This window comes from Gossypium hirsutum, chromosome D11, assembly GCF_007990345.1.
Source record: "Gossypium hirsutum isolate 1008001.06 chromosome D11, Gossypium_hirsutum_v2.1, whole genome shotgun sequence".
Lineage (NCBI taxonomy): Eukaryota > Viridiplantae > Streptophyta > Magnoliopsida > Malvales > Malvaceae > Gossypium > Gossypium hirsutum.
The window spans coordinates 57,829,381-57,843,373 of NC_053447.1; the positions used below are offsets into that span (position 1 = coordinate 57,829,381).

General features: G+C 36.2%; 2 protein-coding genes across 4 annotated transcripts; both read left to right on the forward strand.

Moving 5' to 3' along the window:
* The first annotated feature begins 1,563 nt into the window (after positions 1–1,563).
* On the forward strand, positions 1,564–7,587 carry LOC107926815 (flowering locus K homology domain). 3 transcript variants are annotated; one of them, XM_016857743.2, is made up of 7 exons: positions 1,564–1,906; positions 2,567–3,167; positions 4,858–5,110; positions 5,524–5,672; positions 5,762–6,031; positions 6,509–6,703; positions 7,196–7,587. In XM_016857743.2, the coding sequence occupies exons 2-7, from the start codon at positions 2,577–2,579 to the stop codon at positions 7,355–7,357; spliced, it is 1,620 nt and encodes a 539-aa protein (XP_016713232.1). In that variant the 5' UTR covers positions 1,564–1,906; positions 2,567–2,576; the 3' UTR covers positions 7,358–7,587. The 3 variants fall into 3 exon arrangements, with proteins under 3 accessions (XP_016713232.1, XP_016713233.1, XP_040960516.1); XM_016857744.2 differs by having other exon boundaries at positions 1,706–1,906; positions 5,527–5,672; XM_041104582.1 differs by lacking the exons at positions 6,509–6,703; positions 7,196–7,587 and adding an exon at positions 6,410–6,460 and having other exon boundaries at positions 1,706–1,906.
* A 2,425-nt stretch (positions 7,588–10,012) lies between these two features.
* On the forward strand, positions 10,013–13,770 carry LOC107926828 (uncharacterized). Its single transcript, XM_041104583.1, has 2 exons — positions 10,013–10,430; positions 11,247–13,770. Exon 2 carries the CDS (start codon positions 11,334–11,336, stop codon positions 13,545–13,547), a length of 2,214 nt encoding a protein of 737 aa, XP_040960517.1. The 5' UTR covers positions 10,013–10,430; positions 11,247–11,333; the 3' UTR covers positions 13,548–13,770.
* Positions 13,771–13,993: the final 223 nt, after the last annotated feature.

Sequence of the window (13,993 nt, forward strand, 5' to 3'; positions counted from 1 at the left end):
TTTTTGAACTTGTATTTTCAATGTTACAATGCAAAAATGGATGATTGAATAGTCAATTAGGTCTGCTTGATTTACTGAATCCCTACATGTTTCAGACACAAATTCAGACATGGTTTTGAGCATATCCGTATCCAACACTCTCCACTCAAGTTTGGGTCACGTAGTTGAATCCTAATTCTCACCTTTTATCGGTTTGATAAAATATAACTATATCAGCCGCAAAATATGTAATATGATTGTGTTCTACATCAGTAATAAGGTGTCAACACAGAGGTTTCAAATGGTTGCAAGCTTTGAAAGCTTTTCTCATTACTTTTATGTCTCAATGATTTATTGTCACATTTGAAAAACGGAATGCTGAAGCCCAAAGAGGCTCTCGGGTCAACACGGTTCTAACAAAGTAATGTGATTACTCTTGTTCTGTTGTTGTTTAAAATGGATTAACAAGCTCAACATGACTGAAATAAGCTGGAGTTCTTTAGATAAACCATTCTTGCATGTGTAAATACAAGGAACTCAAACATTGATCAATGTTTGATATGTTCTTTGTATTGAGTGATACTTGATCAGCCTGTCACTTAAACCATACTGAGTTTATTCGAATGCATGTACACTACTAAATCCTTACTCGAAACGGACCGTTCGACTTGATATGGCAGGTTTTGCCCGCGATTTTCTTATATGGTGTTAACAATAGATTTGGCAAGTCGAAGCCGGTATCCATGATAACATGGTATGAAAATAATATGGAAATCGTACATGACACGAAGATGCCTAATAAGTTTCTGCAGTAAAACTTATCTGTCATTTTCTGTGTTTCCTAATGCACAAATTAGCTAGCCTAAGGTTTTAAAAAGCATTTCTTGGCTTGGTTTCTGGAACTGATTGGATATACTTCTTCAGCATTGGCAGCCTGCATTTCCCTTCTGTCAGCTTACTCTAATCAATGGATTTCGATGAGTTCGTTCGGTATGCCTGCATAATAATAATCATGCTATTTATTGTTTCTACCATTTCTGCACTCTGCTTATTTCAGTTGTATCGAGCCGGTCATACTTCGCATTTCGTTTCAGTAGTTAAATCTAAAGTTATTCTAAAAAAGAATGTAAAATTTGCATTGAATGGTATCTACATAGGGCAGTCTTTCTCTTTTAGACAGTCTTTAATGGAATGCTTTTTTTGGTGGAGAGTGGTGTCCACAATTTACCTGAATCGTGTTTTCATGGAGTGATTACTTTAGATATTGTCAAGCTCTTGCATAGATTATTTGCAGCTATATATACTGATGGTTTTTGAGAGCATATATTGGTGGATCTCATATGATGCTTTAATGCATAGCTCCCCCATTTTCATATGAAAATGATGCTGCCATTATGAAAGTTGGTACCATATCTTTTTGGAAATTGGTAACTGATATAACAATGAAAAACTTGTTAATCTGATGATTAAGGTTAATAATCAGTTTCTAAGTTCGTTTTTGTTATTGCCATTTTCCGTATTTCCTACCAAGCAACAGCTTTTGATGTCATATATTATTGGAAATTGGTCATTGATATCAAAATTGCAGCCTTTGATTGGCATGAAGGAAAAAAAAATCGGATTTGCAAAATAAAAAAGGCCCACAAACTTGCAGGGTTGTTTTTGTCATTTGAATGTTTTCCTCGGACAAAAAGGCAAAATCAGCTTTCTCCAAGGCCCCCAACATAAATAAACCCCTCCCCAAATTCCCCAAATCCAGATAATTTCACATATTTATCGCTTCGTTTCACTCTCGTAAACGAACGCTCCAAAAAACCTAACCGGATTTGCTTTACTCTCTCAGTCTTCTTATAGTTTTCGCGATTTTCGTACCTGAAGTCAAAACCCATCTTCCCATTCCTATTATTATCTTCTCTCTTCATCTCATGTAAGTCTCCTAATTCAATCAATTTCTATATTTGTAGGGTTTTATCTTGTAGTTCATTTCTCTCTCTCTCTCTCTCTCTCTTATTTTAGGCTTTAAGGCTTAATAATAATGGGTTCCCTTTGTTTTGCAAATATATGCAATCCTTTTTGGAGCCGAATTTCTCTCTGGGTGAAGTTAGGGTTTTTTAATAGTTTTTCTTGTTCTTCAGTGATTTGAGTATTTAGAGGTTTTATTTGTGGGTTCTTTTTGTTTTATAATTATGATTCGAGCAAAAATATTTGAGATGAAATTTATAGATACAAGAAAGAAGAAGAAAGGTACATTTACAAACTAACCCAAACAAATGTCAAAAGCCATAATATTAATAGAGTTACGCATGTATGTAATTATTTGTTTCTTTTTCTTCTTTTTTTGGATTTTAATTAGTTGCGGCTGCTTAGTTAAGATCTTTTTCTTGTTTGCTTCTTTTGTAGATTTGATATTGTTGGCTTATCACTTGCATGTTTAAGGGATGGGAGTTTGGCACAAATTATTAATACTTGCTATTATCAGTGTGCTATTTTTGACCTTTATTTGACGAACAGTTAGATTGACATGGTTGTTTTGCGTTGTAATGTTTTTCATATGTTCATGTTGTCTTTCCTTTTTTATTCACCGCAGCACAACACTTATGGCTGAAGTTGGTCAAAGCTATGGTGAGAATGAAGTAGAACAAGTGCAAGAACATGTGGACCTGGAGCAGAATCTTAACCTGGGGCATGATTTGAACTTGGAGCACAGTGCAAACTTGGAACAAAATGCGAACTTGGAGCACATTGCAAACTTGGAGCACATGGCAAACTTGGAGCACAATGCAAACTTGGAGCATATTGCAAACTTACAGCAGATTGCAAACTTGGAGCACAATGCAAACTTAGAGCACATTGCTAACTTGGAGCACAATGCTAACTTAGAGCACAGTGTGGACTCGGAGCAGAACTTAAACTTGGAGGAAGAACTGGAAGAGAACTTGGAGGAGCAGAAATTGCAGCAGGAATCACAACATCAACCAAAACAAGACCATGAAAACGAGGCAGTGGTTGGAGGTGGTGAAAAGAAGTGGCCTGGATGGCCTGGAGAGAGTGTGTTCCGGATGTTAGTTCCTGCACAGAAGGTTGGTAGTATAATTGGACGTAAAGGGGAGTTCATAAAAAAAATAGTTGAGGAGACAAGAGCTCGAATCAAGATACTTGATGGTCCTCCAGGGACAACAGAGAGAGCTGTAAGTTTGTACTTTCTCTTCTCAGCTTATATTATCTTTACACTTTGATTATGATAATAGACTATTAGGGCAGAACCAGTTCTTGTTGAGGCTCACTTTCTGCGTCTACTTGAACTATTGTGATATAAGTCATATGAGTATCTTCGTTATCCTCTATTCTTGAAGAACGATTCTGCTACACAGAGTGGCTTTCCTTAACTGCAAAGTTAAGCTGACACTCACTGCTGGAAATATCTTTATGGTTGTTGGAATTTATTCTGTTCCATTTATATTTGATCGACATTCCATATGCATTTATTTATTTGTGCTTATGATGAAACCATTTTGGTATATAGTGCTGTGGAAATGATTTTGACTATAGAAAATAACAAAGATTGCTCTTTGATCTAGATCTCTCATAGTTTTAGGGACTACTTACTTAAATGTTATATCGGTTCAAAACATGAAAAATTGAAAATATAATAAATAAAGGGAAATATAAAAAGATTCATCAACAAGTAAAGGTTAAGCTTTAAAATATTCCTTTCTAAACAATTCTATAAAGAAGTTAATAGAATAAAACATTGAAGATTATAGAAGGATGGAAGTGATGAATTAATGGATGTAAAGTTTGAAGTGCTTCACATGGGGGTAATTTGAATAAAAATAATTCTTTGCTACACAATAATTGTTCATCATTTCTTAAAGTTGCCTAACTTCAGCAGTCAATTCATGCCCAAGGCATGTTATCATTTTAAATATTTGAGTAACTAAAGAAGATTGTAAGAAAAAGGCCATAAAAAGCAGCCCATAAAATACAAATACAGTTCCCTTTATTGCAATAACAAAAATGAGTCTGTGCAGGTTCCATCCGCAAATTTTAAGGAAAGGAGTCAATCATCAATAAGACTCCACTTATGAGGAACCAAATTCTCAGATTGCAGGGATCATCATTGAGCATTTCAAAGTGCTGAAAGTTTGATCTGAACTAACAGACACATCTTGTATGAACAACTGTACCAAGAAGCTCTGCTTTCTCCCTGGTAACTTCAGAACCTGGATGACTGGTGTCAATTGTTAAATGAATCTTAAAGGATCCTGTGGAAATAGCTCAAAGATCCCTTGACATCAAGCTAAAATTAAACTCCTATTTCTAGCATAATACATATATACCTACAATTATTGTGGCCTAAACTTACCCAAATTCATGTGAAGCCTGTCTTAATAACACATATGGTATATGCATGTGTGATATATTCCCTAATTGGGCTCAAAATCTATGATCCAAATAACTTTCAAAAACTTAACAGATAAAAACAACTTGGTTAATAATTCTATCCTCTTGACAAGAACAATAATTTGCACATATAAAACGGTAATTCAACTAAGGTCAAGAGTGTCAAGATAAATAAAACTGTTCTAGTAAAAGTTCAATATCATTGTTGAACATAAAATGTCAGCTTTCCTTTAAACAAAAAGGAGTCTAACCGTATACTATAGATTACACATAATCTAATCCAGTATGGCAATTTTCACTTCTTCAAAGCATTATGCTTCATAGTTTTACACGTTTTCCCTCATTTGCTGGTGGTATGTGGTAAAATTGGGTTTTGTTTGAGTTTCTTACCTTTCCTTCCTAATTTTATCTGGCCATGTGGACAATGAATCATAACAACTTAGCCTTTGTGCTGCTGCTTTGTCTTGTGAATAGGTAATGGTATCTGGGAAGGAGGAGCCTGATTCTTCTCTTCCGCCTGCTATGGATGGACTTTTAAGGGTCCATAAACGCCTTATTGATGGCTTGGAGGGTGATTCATCTCATGCACCATCGGCTGTGGGAACCAAGGTTTCAACAAGGCTGCTAGTCCCTGCCCCACAAGCTGGAAGTTTGATTGGAAAACAAGGAACAACTGTCAAAACCATTCAAGAATCGTCTAATTGTATTGTTAGAGTTCTTGGATCAGGTATTTTTTCATCGCTTCTTTTGTACGTTTTCTTTTAGTGGAAAAAATTGCCATTTCTTTCAGATTGTTTGTTGGTGTTGTTGAAATAGTAAAAGCTTAATGGCTAATCTTCATAAACTATTTTCAATTGTTTATCTAAGTGGTGCTTAATATTGCTCCTCTGCATGTGTTTGACTCTCTTGATTTTTACCCAAGTTCAAGAATATGGTTTTTAGTTCCAGTGCTAATAATTTGAAGTTTTTTGAATTATTATTATAAAGATTTGGCATCCTTTGTTTGATATCTCATGCTATCATATTGTTAAGGGATTTCATTCTTAATTTCTTTAGAGTGCTTTTGACTGGTTTTGTTTATCATAATTTGTTAACGTTTCTTTTCTCTTTCTCTTTGTTAAATAAAATAAAATGCTGCAGAAGACCTTCCAGTCTTTGCTCTTCAAGATGATAGGATTGTTGAAGTTGTAGGAGAAGCAGCTGATGTGCATAAAGCATTGGAGCTAATTGCATCTCACCTCAGGAAGTTTTTAGTGGACCGCAGTATAATTCCCTTATTTGAAATGCATGTGAGGCTTCTACTTTTTGTTGACCTACTGATTGATCATGCCTCTGTTAGTGTATAGACTAATGAAAATCTGTTTCATGTTTCTATCAGATGCAAAAGTCTAATCCTCAAATGGACCACATGCCACCTCGTCAAACCTGGGCCCCACCTCAGGGTGTCCCTCCTAATGCTGGTGGAGGTGGTTTTGGACACAATCCTCAGTACATGCCACCTCCACGGCAACTCGAGAATTACTACCCACCTGCTGATATGCCTCCTATGGATAAGCAGCCACATCAGGGTATTTCTGCCTATGGAAGAGAAGCCCCAACTGGTGCTCATGGATCATCAAATCCCAATGCACCATCAATGATCACACAGGTACAACAGCCACTTACTTACCTGGTGTCCACTTTTTCTCCATTTTCCTCCCTAATTTTTCCATTTCACTTTAGAAGAAGATGCTCAGGAGCTTTATTCTCTTTGACTGTTAATGCTATTCCTTGTTCTGAATTTGAGTTTTTCAAGTAATGGGGATGGCTTGCTGAATTTTAATGTTAGAGATCAATGTAAAGTAAGTTATCATGCCTTGGCCTGAAAGGGGGTGTGTGGGAAGGCTTTAGCAAACCTTTTATACTCTTGTGTTTTGTAGAGATCCATGTATGCAACCTCATGCATTGGTCTACCGTTTTCTGGTTTTGTTTCTGGCTGTTGGTCAGTTTTTGGCTGTTATTTCACAGATTGTTTTACTTGGTGTAGGCACAGCAAGGTCTTCCCAGTCCTGTGAAGTGTTAAGTTGATTGGTCTCAGATCGAACAATCAGATTGCAATATGTTAATAAAATTTTGGTGTTTGCAGGTCACTCAGCAAATGCAAATTCCGCTATCTTATGCTGATGCTGTTATTGGGACAGCTGGTGCTAGCATTAGCTATATTCGACGTGTTAGTGGGGCAACTGTCACCATTCAAGAAACTAGGGGTGTTCCTGGGGAAATGACAGTTGAAATAAGTGGTACTGCTTCACAAGTTCAAACTGCTCAGCAACTGATACAGGCATGTTCTTTCCCCTGGCTTCTGAACCTTCTTGATCTTTCTTTCGCTATTTGCTACTCCGAAAGCAATTTCCATGTGTTTTTCATTGCTTATTCTTTTGATATCCTTTGCAATATGGGTTTGACTACTTGTAGTAGGATATGATTATTCATTCTGATGCATCATTGTAGAGGGCTGAATAAGGTATAGAGGTTGTGACTACGTGCTTGTTATAATGATTTTGATATCTCTTTTTCAAATAGCTTGCAAAAGGTAATAATTTTGTAATAGATTAGACAGCAAGTACTAGTCATGCAAATGTTCGCACTAGGTCTTGTTTGGCCTTCGTTAGCTGTCTCTCCCTGCATGCCATGCTCACATATAGAATCTTGTCAGAATATTTTCCGCCTTGGTACCTACTGGGGGAAATTTATTAAGTTGAAGACTATGGGTACTGCTCACTGAATTGTTTGGAGCTTTGGTCTAATATGCTGGATATTACTTGTGTTGCAGAATTTTATGGCTGAAGCTGCCGCACCAGCACAGGCACAAGTTGGTGGGGCTGCAGACCAAGCTTATAATCCGTATGCAGCTCATGGTTCTCTATACGCATCACCACCATCCAATCCAGGACATGCGGGTGGCTATGGCTATGGTTCAAACTATGGGTACTAAGCAAAGGGTTTAGATATTACATGTTGGAGGTCATAAAATGATGGGAGAATGGAGGTGGTAGAACTAGCAAAATTGGTTTCAAAGTGCTGTAGTGTTGTACCGGTGGTTAATGTGGTGTTAGAGCAAACTGAAAACTACATGTTTGATTTTGCCGTGTGTATTAGGGCTGACCCATTACAATATTTTTGGAATTTTCTTTAATTTCATCAGTCTCTCAGTGCCTTCTTAAAGAGGAGATTAAGTTTCAATTGTATTGAAGCATATTTAATTTGAATTTTATGAAACAGATTTAGATTTTAAAAAGTATTAAAGACGAGAGATTTTATTTCATTTTAGAAACTAGTGTGACTTTTACCGCAAATTGTACTGTGTTTTTCAAAACTAGCAATATTTGATTTCTTCCAACCCCAAAGTTGATTTTTATCTGAATCCCAGACTGCACTGAACCCACACCTCCTCAATCTGAACATACTTCCCGCATAATAATTTAAAGCTAGATTTTACTTGGTGTAATAGCATATTTAATTCCTAACACTTGTACATTCTATCAAACACATCTCCATCGGCCCCCATCCTGCATTTATTCCTCTTCTCTCTTCTCTAAATTGGGAAAAAAAACCTAAACAAATCTGCTTTAGGTTTTCTCAAAGTAGTTCCTAAAAATCGAAAGCATTTCCAACTTCATCTTACAGAAAACATGGCTGCCACTTCTTCTTCCTCTATTTTCTTCTATCTGTTGCTTCTCAACTCTGTAATTACAAGAAGGAATCTTGCTCTGATTTTTCTGCCGACGCTCTCAACTAGGTTTTTTGGACCCACCACCAACACTGCCGCTGCATCTCTAGCTTCTTAATTTTAGTGCTACTATATGTTTTCTTTATATCTATATATTTGTTGAAAATTGAAATAACTATCCTTTTGGGTGTAATTTATTCGGAGGATGATCTGGTTTTTACTTACGCATCAGTGTATTGTACTTAGGAGAGAAGCTTGTTAAGTTCTCCATGCTGGAATTGTGGAAGTTGTTGCATTAGTCTTCACCTTTAGAGGAATAGTAAAGAAAATGTTTTTAACAGGCACCAAGTAACCCAAAGCTGTCGAGCCTATGCTAGAGTTAGGTTTATCAGCAGCCATTTTTGTTTAACAACTAAATTGATAGAATTTATAAAATTTGTAAATGTGAAGGGTTAAATTTATTGAGAATTAAGATTAATTTGATAGAATGTATAAGTGTTGACGAGTTACTATACCAAGTAAAAAAACGACATCTCAATATTTTTGTGATCAAAAGAGAAACAAATGATAATGTTAATGCCAAAATTGATTTTTTTTGTAGTTCAGTGATTAAAGCAGAAACACACTAATCATTGGGTGATCAATTGTACATTTACCTTATATTATATTTAGAGGTGAAGTAAAAAAAAAATTTAGTGGGTCAAAATTAAATTGTATATTTTTACAATAGTAAAAATATAATTTTACCATTTTAATATTTATATCTTTATAATTTTTAAAGAATTAAATTAAAATTTAATCATTTTTAAGAAGCCAAAGTGTAATTTTACCTTTACTAAATTAAATTTTTATAAATTTTAAAAGAACAATGGAAAGTTTTATATTTTAGGGGACCGGTGATAAACAATGATTTAATGATTACATCAACTATCCATTAAAGATTTTAAATAAAATTTTTTTGAATAATTCAATAATAATTTTCTAATTTTTTAAAGTTAAATGACTAAAAAGTATAAGCCATAAAATTTAAAAATGAGTTTTTTTTTTTATGTTTATTTTTAATGGATTCGTTTTATTGTGTTTGTATTGATGATAATTTTTGGGTGCTTAAAGTAATAAAATTTATCTAATATTTTAAGTTAATAATTTGTTTGATGTACATTGTATATATGTGGTGGTAGGTCTATAATGTTGATTTAATTTCAAATGAATTCACGTGGTTGTATTATATTCTTGATTACATAATATTTTGCATACAAATCTGTGTTTTGTTGGTCTGTTTAAGTAAATTTATATAATTTTTTTACAATTTAATAATTTACTCGATGTATTTATGTTGTTATTTTTCAAATCATTCCAAAATTAAAATTAGATTTTATGTTCTAGTTTTTCTTAACAAAAGATATCTCAAATATTATTTGAGTTTTCGAATTTTAAAATGAATAACCTTATTAATTAATAAGTGGTGCTTACATGTTGGATTGAGCTCGGTTAAACTTATAAATTATATCACTCCCATACAACTTACTCAAAATGGATACCTTTACCTCATATTCTCGAGAAAAGTTTTTGAAAAATTATTTTTAATTAATATTTAATGATTTTATATAAGTTAATTATTTAAAAACTAAAGTTTTAAACATGTAGATGTCAAAATGTAAAGTAAAAAGCAAATCAAGTCAAGTAAGCTTCATTTAGAATAAAAGTTTCACTCTTTTTCCCGAACAAACTTAATTTATTATCCAAATTAGTCCAATAAATTTATCAAAACATTCCAAGTAGGCCTATTTATAATCTAAAAATTTGATTAAATTGAAATGGAAAAAAGGGGGGGCCAAATAGTAATTGCAGAAACCCTAAAAACAAAAAGGAAAAAAGCGAGGTAGAACGTAGTCTGACATAAATACCCTCGGGGTGGGGAAAATGGAAACATTGTCTCTCTCAAATACCCTTCACCACTCTCCCTCTTCTGCCCCTGTAATTCCTCAATCTCCCCTTTGCCCTTCGCTTCACCCCCTTTCTCGTTAATTCCCGATTTTCTCCCGGAACAAACAAATCCCTCCCCCTAACCATTTTACCCGCCAATTTCCCTCCTTTTCAAATTTCCTACCTTTTTCTTCCCTTCCCAGCTTCACCCCCTTTTGATTCCCCTCCCAATCCCTAGTTTCTTCTTCGATTCTGGGGGGTTTTCTGGCTTCACCTCTTCTTTTCTTGCGTTTTTGCCCAATACCCACACCCTTTCTTCGCTGCTTCTTCTAACTTTGTTTATCGTGCTTTCTTGCCGTTTGGGTTTTGAGCTAGGGTTTCAAGTTCGGTTCTTTTTTCTTTCTCAATCCAGGTACTTCGATCTTCATTTTTGAGGATTTACTCTCTGGGTTTTTTTCCGGATGTTTTGAATTGATGGGTATTTTTCTTTCTTCAAATTTGGTGATTTGATTTACTTAGCTTTGTTGAAGTGTTACAAAGTTATTTATTTTGAAGATTTTTCAAGCAAGCTTCTTAATGTTTTTTCTTCCCTTTTGTGGGTTTCTGTTTTAGGAATTTCTTAGTGTTTCGTCTGATGGTTATATCTTATGTTGTGTTAAATTTTGTACCTATTCAGTTAGCTTAATTTTAAGAGTGCTTAAATGGGAGCTTTTACATGGTTACACTTAAACTTGAGAGGAGAAAGTTAAATGCTAGCTATTTGTTTAGATTTGTGAGAACCTGAATTTCTGTCTGGTTAAGAATGCTTACACAAAGTCTAATTGTTTCCTTTTGTTTTGAGATCTTATATTGAGGTCAAGCTGGTGTTAAGTATGTGTATTTTGTTGTTCTTTTCCTTGATATTTGGCTTTTCTTGCTGTTCATTATGTATATGTTTTTATTTCTTATGTTGGTTGACATAACTTGTGTTGTCGGAACTAAATGTTTTCTTGGGTGTCATGGATGCTCTACCTGGTTTTATTGTACACCATTCAAGAAGTGAAAAGTCAGCTGCTTAGAGTGGATCATTCCAGTATGTTATGTGCTTATGTTTTTGTGATTTGTTCCAATGAAAGCATTGCTAAAACAAAACCGACCTCTTGGTTTCTTAGGCTTGTTGGATGCATTCCTTTATGTGTCGCTGTATACCTTTCTTTTCATATTGTAGTGACGGTATTTCATTTGGCAGGTATGCATTGACATAGGTGGAAAATCTACCTTTTGACCATCTGTCTGCATATTCGGGTTGTGTTGTTCCTATAGATTGGTTTATTCAATGGCTAACCATGATTTGATACTTGGACAAAGCCACAATCTAGCATTGAGGCAGAATCAGCCACTGGTGCTAGGCCATGATCATAATTTGGGTCTTACCCAGAACCATGATTTGGAATTAGGACAAACCCATGAGCGTCATTTAGGCTTGGGACAGGATCATGACTTAGGTTTAGGGCATTCTCATGATCATGAGTTGGATTTAGGACAGAGGCATGACCAAGAAGAGGATGTTGGCCACAGTTATGGGCATGATAATGAGTTAGCTAATGATCGAAAACCAGATCATGGTGACAATGAGTTAGTTTTATCAGAGCATAATGAATTGACCGTTTCAGAAAACCAAGAGCTTGATGATAGTCTGGCATTGGCTGTGGATGACAGCCAGGAGATGGGAATTGATCCTGCCCGAGATTTGCAGCACTCCCAGATGGTAGTTAGTCTTCCTCCTGTCCTTCAGGTTCGGAATTCAAATCCAACTTACGAATTGGCTGTTGGGCAAGAGTTCCCGGATGTCAAAAGCTGTCGTAGGGCATTGAGGGATGCGGCTATTGCTCTTCACTTTGAAATGCAGACCATCAAATCTGATAAGACTCGTTTTACTGCCAAATGTGCTAGTGAGGGATGTCCATGGCGTATACATGCAGCAAAGCTCCCTGGGGTCCCAACATTCACAATCAGAACCATCCATGAGACCCATACATGTGGAGGGATTGCTCATCTTGGCCATCAACAAGCCTCCGTGCAGTGGGTGGCAAACACTGTGGAACAGCGATTAAGGGAGAACCCTAATTACAAGCCGAAGGAGATATTGGAAGAGATTCACCGAGTTCATGGAATCACCTTATCTTACAAGCAAGCCTGGCGAGGCAAGGAGCGTATCATGGCTGCTATGCGTGGATCTTTTGAGGAAGGGTATCGCCTACTCCCTCAATATTGTGAACAGATCAAGCGGACAAATCCGGGGAGTATTGCGTCTGTTTATGGAAACCCAACTGATAACTGTTTCCAGCGTCTATTCATATCATTTCAGGCCTCAATTTATGGTTTTCTGAATGCTTGTCGACCACTCCTTGGGTTAGATAGGACATATTTGAAAAGCAAGTATCTTGGAACTTTGCTTCTTGCTACTGGTTTTGATGGTGATGGTGCTTTGTTTCCTCTGGCATTTGGTGTTGTTGATGAGGAGAATGATGAAAACTGGATGTGGTTTCTCTCTGAACTTCATAACCTGCTTGAAATCAATACTGAAAACATGCCAAGGCTTACGATTTTGTCTGATAGGCAGAAAGGTGTTGTTGATGGTGTTGAAGCTAATTTCCCTACAGCTTTTCATGGATTTTGCATGCGTCACTTGAGTGAAAGTTTTAGAAAAGAGTTCAATAATACCATGCTTGTCAACCTTTTATGGGAAGCCGCTCATGCCTTGACTGTAATTGAATTTGAGGCAAAGATTCTTGAGATTGAAGAGATATCACAAGATGCTGCATATTGGATCCGACGAATCCCACCTCGTTTGTGGGCAACAGCCTATTTCGAAGGCACGAGATTCGGGCATCTAACAGCAAACATAGTTGAATCACTGAATTCCTGGATTTTAGAAGCTTCAGGGCTTCCAATAATTCAGATGATGGAATGCATTAGGAGACAGCTTATGACATGGTTCAATGAACGGCGAGAGACTAGCATGCAGTGGACGTCGATACTTGTCCCTTCTGCCGAAAGGCGTGTTGCGGAGGCACTTGAGTATGCACGCACATATCAGGTCCTTCGTGCTAATGAAGCTGAATTTGAAGTTATATCTCGTGAAGGGACAAATATTGTGGACATTCGCAATCGCTGTTGCCTTTGTCGGGGCTGGCAGTTGTATGGTTTGCCATGTGCGCACGCTGTGGCAGCACTTCTTTCTTGCAGGCAGAATGTTCATCGATTTACTGAGAGCTGTTTCACCGTGGCAACATATCGGAAGGCATATTCTCAAACCATTCATCCGATTCCAGATAAAAGTCTATGGAAAGAGTTGTCTGAGGGGGACCCGAATGCCAACAAAGCCGTTCAAGTTGTCATTCACCCACCCAAATCACTTAAACCACCTGGTCGGCCACGAAAAAAGCGAGTTAGAGCAGAAGATCGTGGCCGTGAGAAGCGGGTTGTGCATTGTAGCCGTTGTAATCAGACAGGCCATTTTAGAACAACATGTGCAGCACCAATTTAAGTTCAGATTTTCTAGTAAGTTAAAACTGCTGCTATAGTATTTGGGTATGTCCCCATCTGTGCAAAATGGTTCTTGCTTTCTTCCTCTCTTTTTTTGTTAATTTAGTATTTTATCAGGTATTAGATTTGCAAGTAAATGCGTTGTTCTACTTGTCATTTAGCTATCCACTTGCCTTGTATGAATGTTCCCTTCAATAACATATCCACTTGACTTGTCTCTTTAATTTTTTAGGCTAATTATTCCTTCAATGTAATGTGTTAAAATGATCGAAAAATAGTCGTTTTTGGGTGCAGCTTTGTAGATAATGAGACTTGAACTCATCACGTTGTATTTTTCAGTTTGCATTAAAATATATCAAATCTAAATTTGATGATCATCCATTTTTACAGTTTAGAAGGGTTGGGTGTAAGTCAAGGCTAATTTATAGATATATGCTGAGAATAATA

Coding starts and splice junctions, on each gene's coding strand:
- LOC107926815 (XM_016857743.2), top strand. CDS start 2,577: ATGGCTGAAGTTGGTCAAAGCTATGGTGAGAATGAAGTAGAACAAGTG. Junction 5,673..5,761: donor TTCCCTTATTTGAAATGCAT/GTGAGGCTTCTA, acceptor TGTTTCTATCAG/ATGCAAAAGTCTAATCCTCA. Junction 6,704..7,195: donor CTGCTCAGCAACTGATACAG/GCATGTTCTTTC, acceptor CTTGTGTTGCAG/AATTTTATGGCTGAAGCTGC.
- LOC107926828 (XM_041104583.1), top strand. CDS start 11,334: ATGGCTAACCATGATTTGATACTTGGACAAAGCCACAATCTAGCATTG.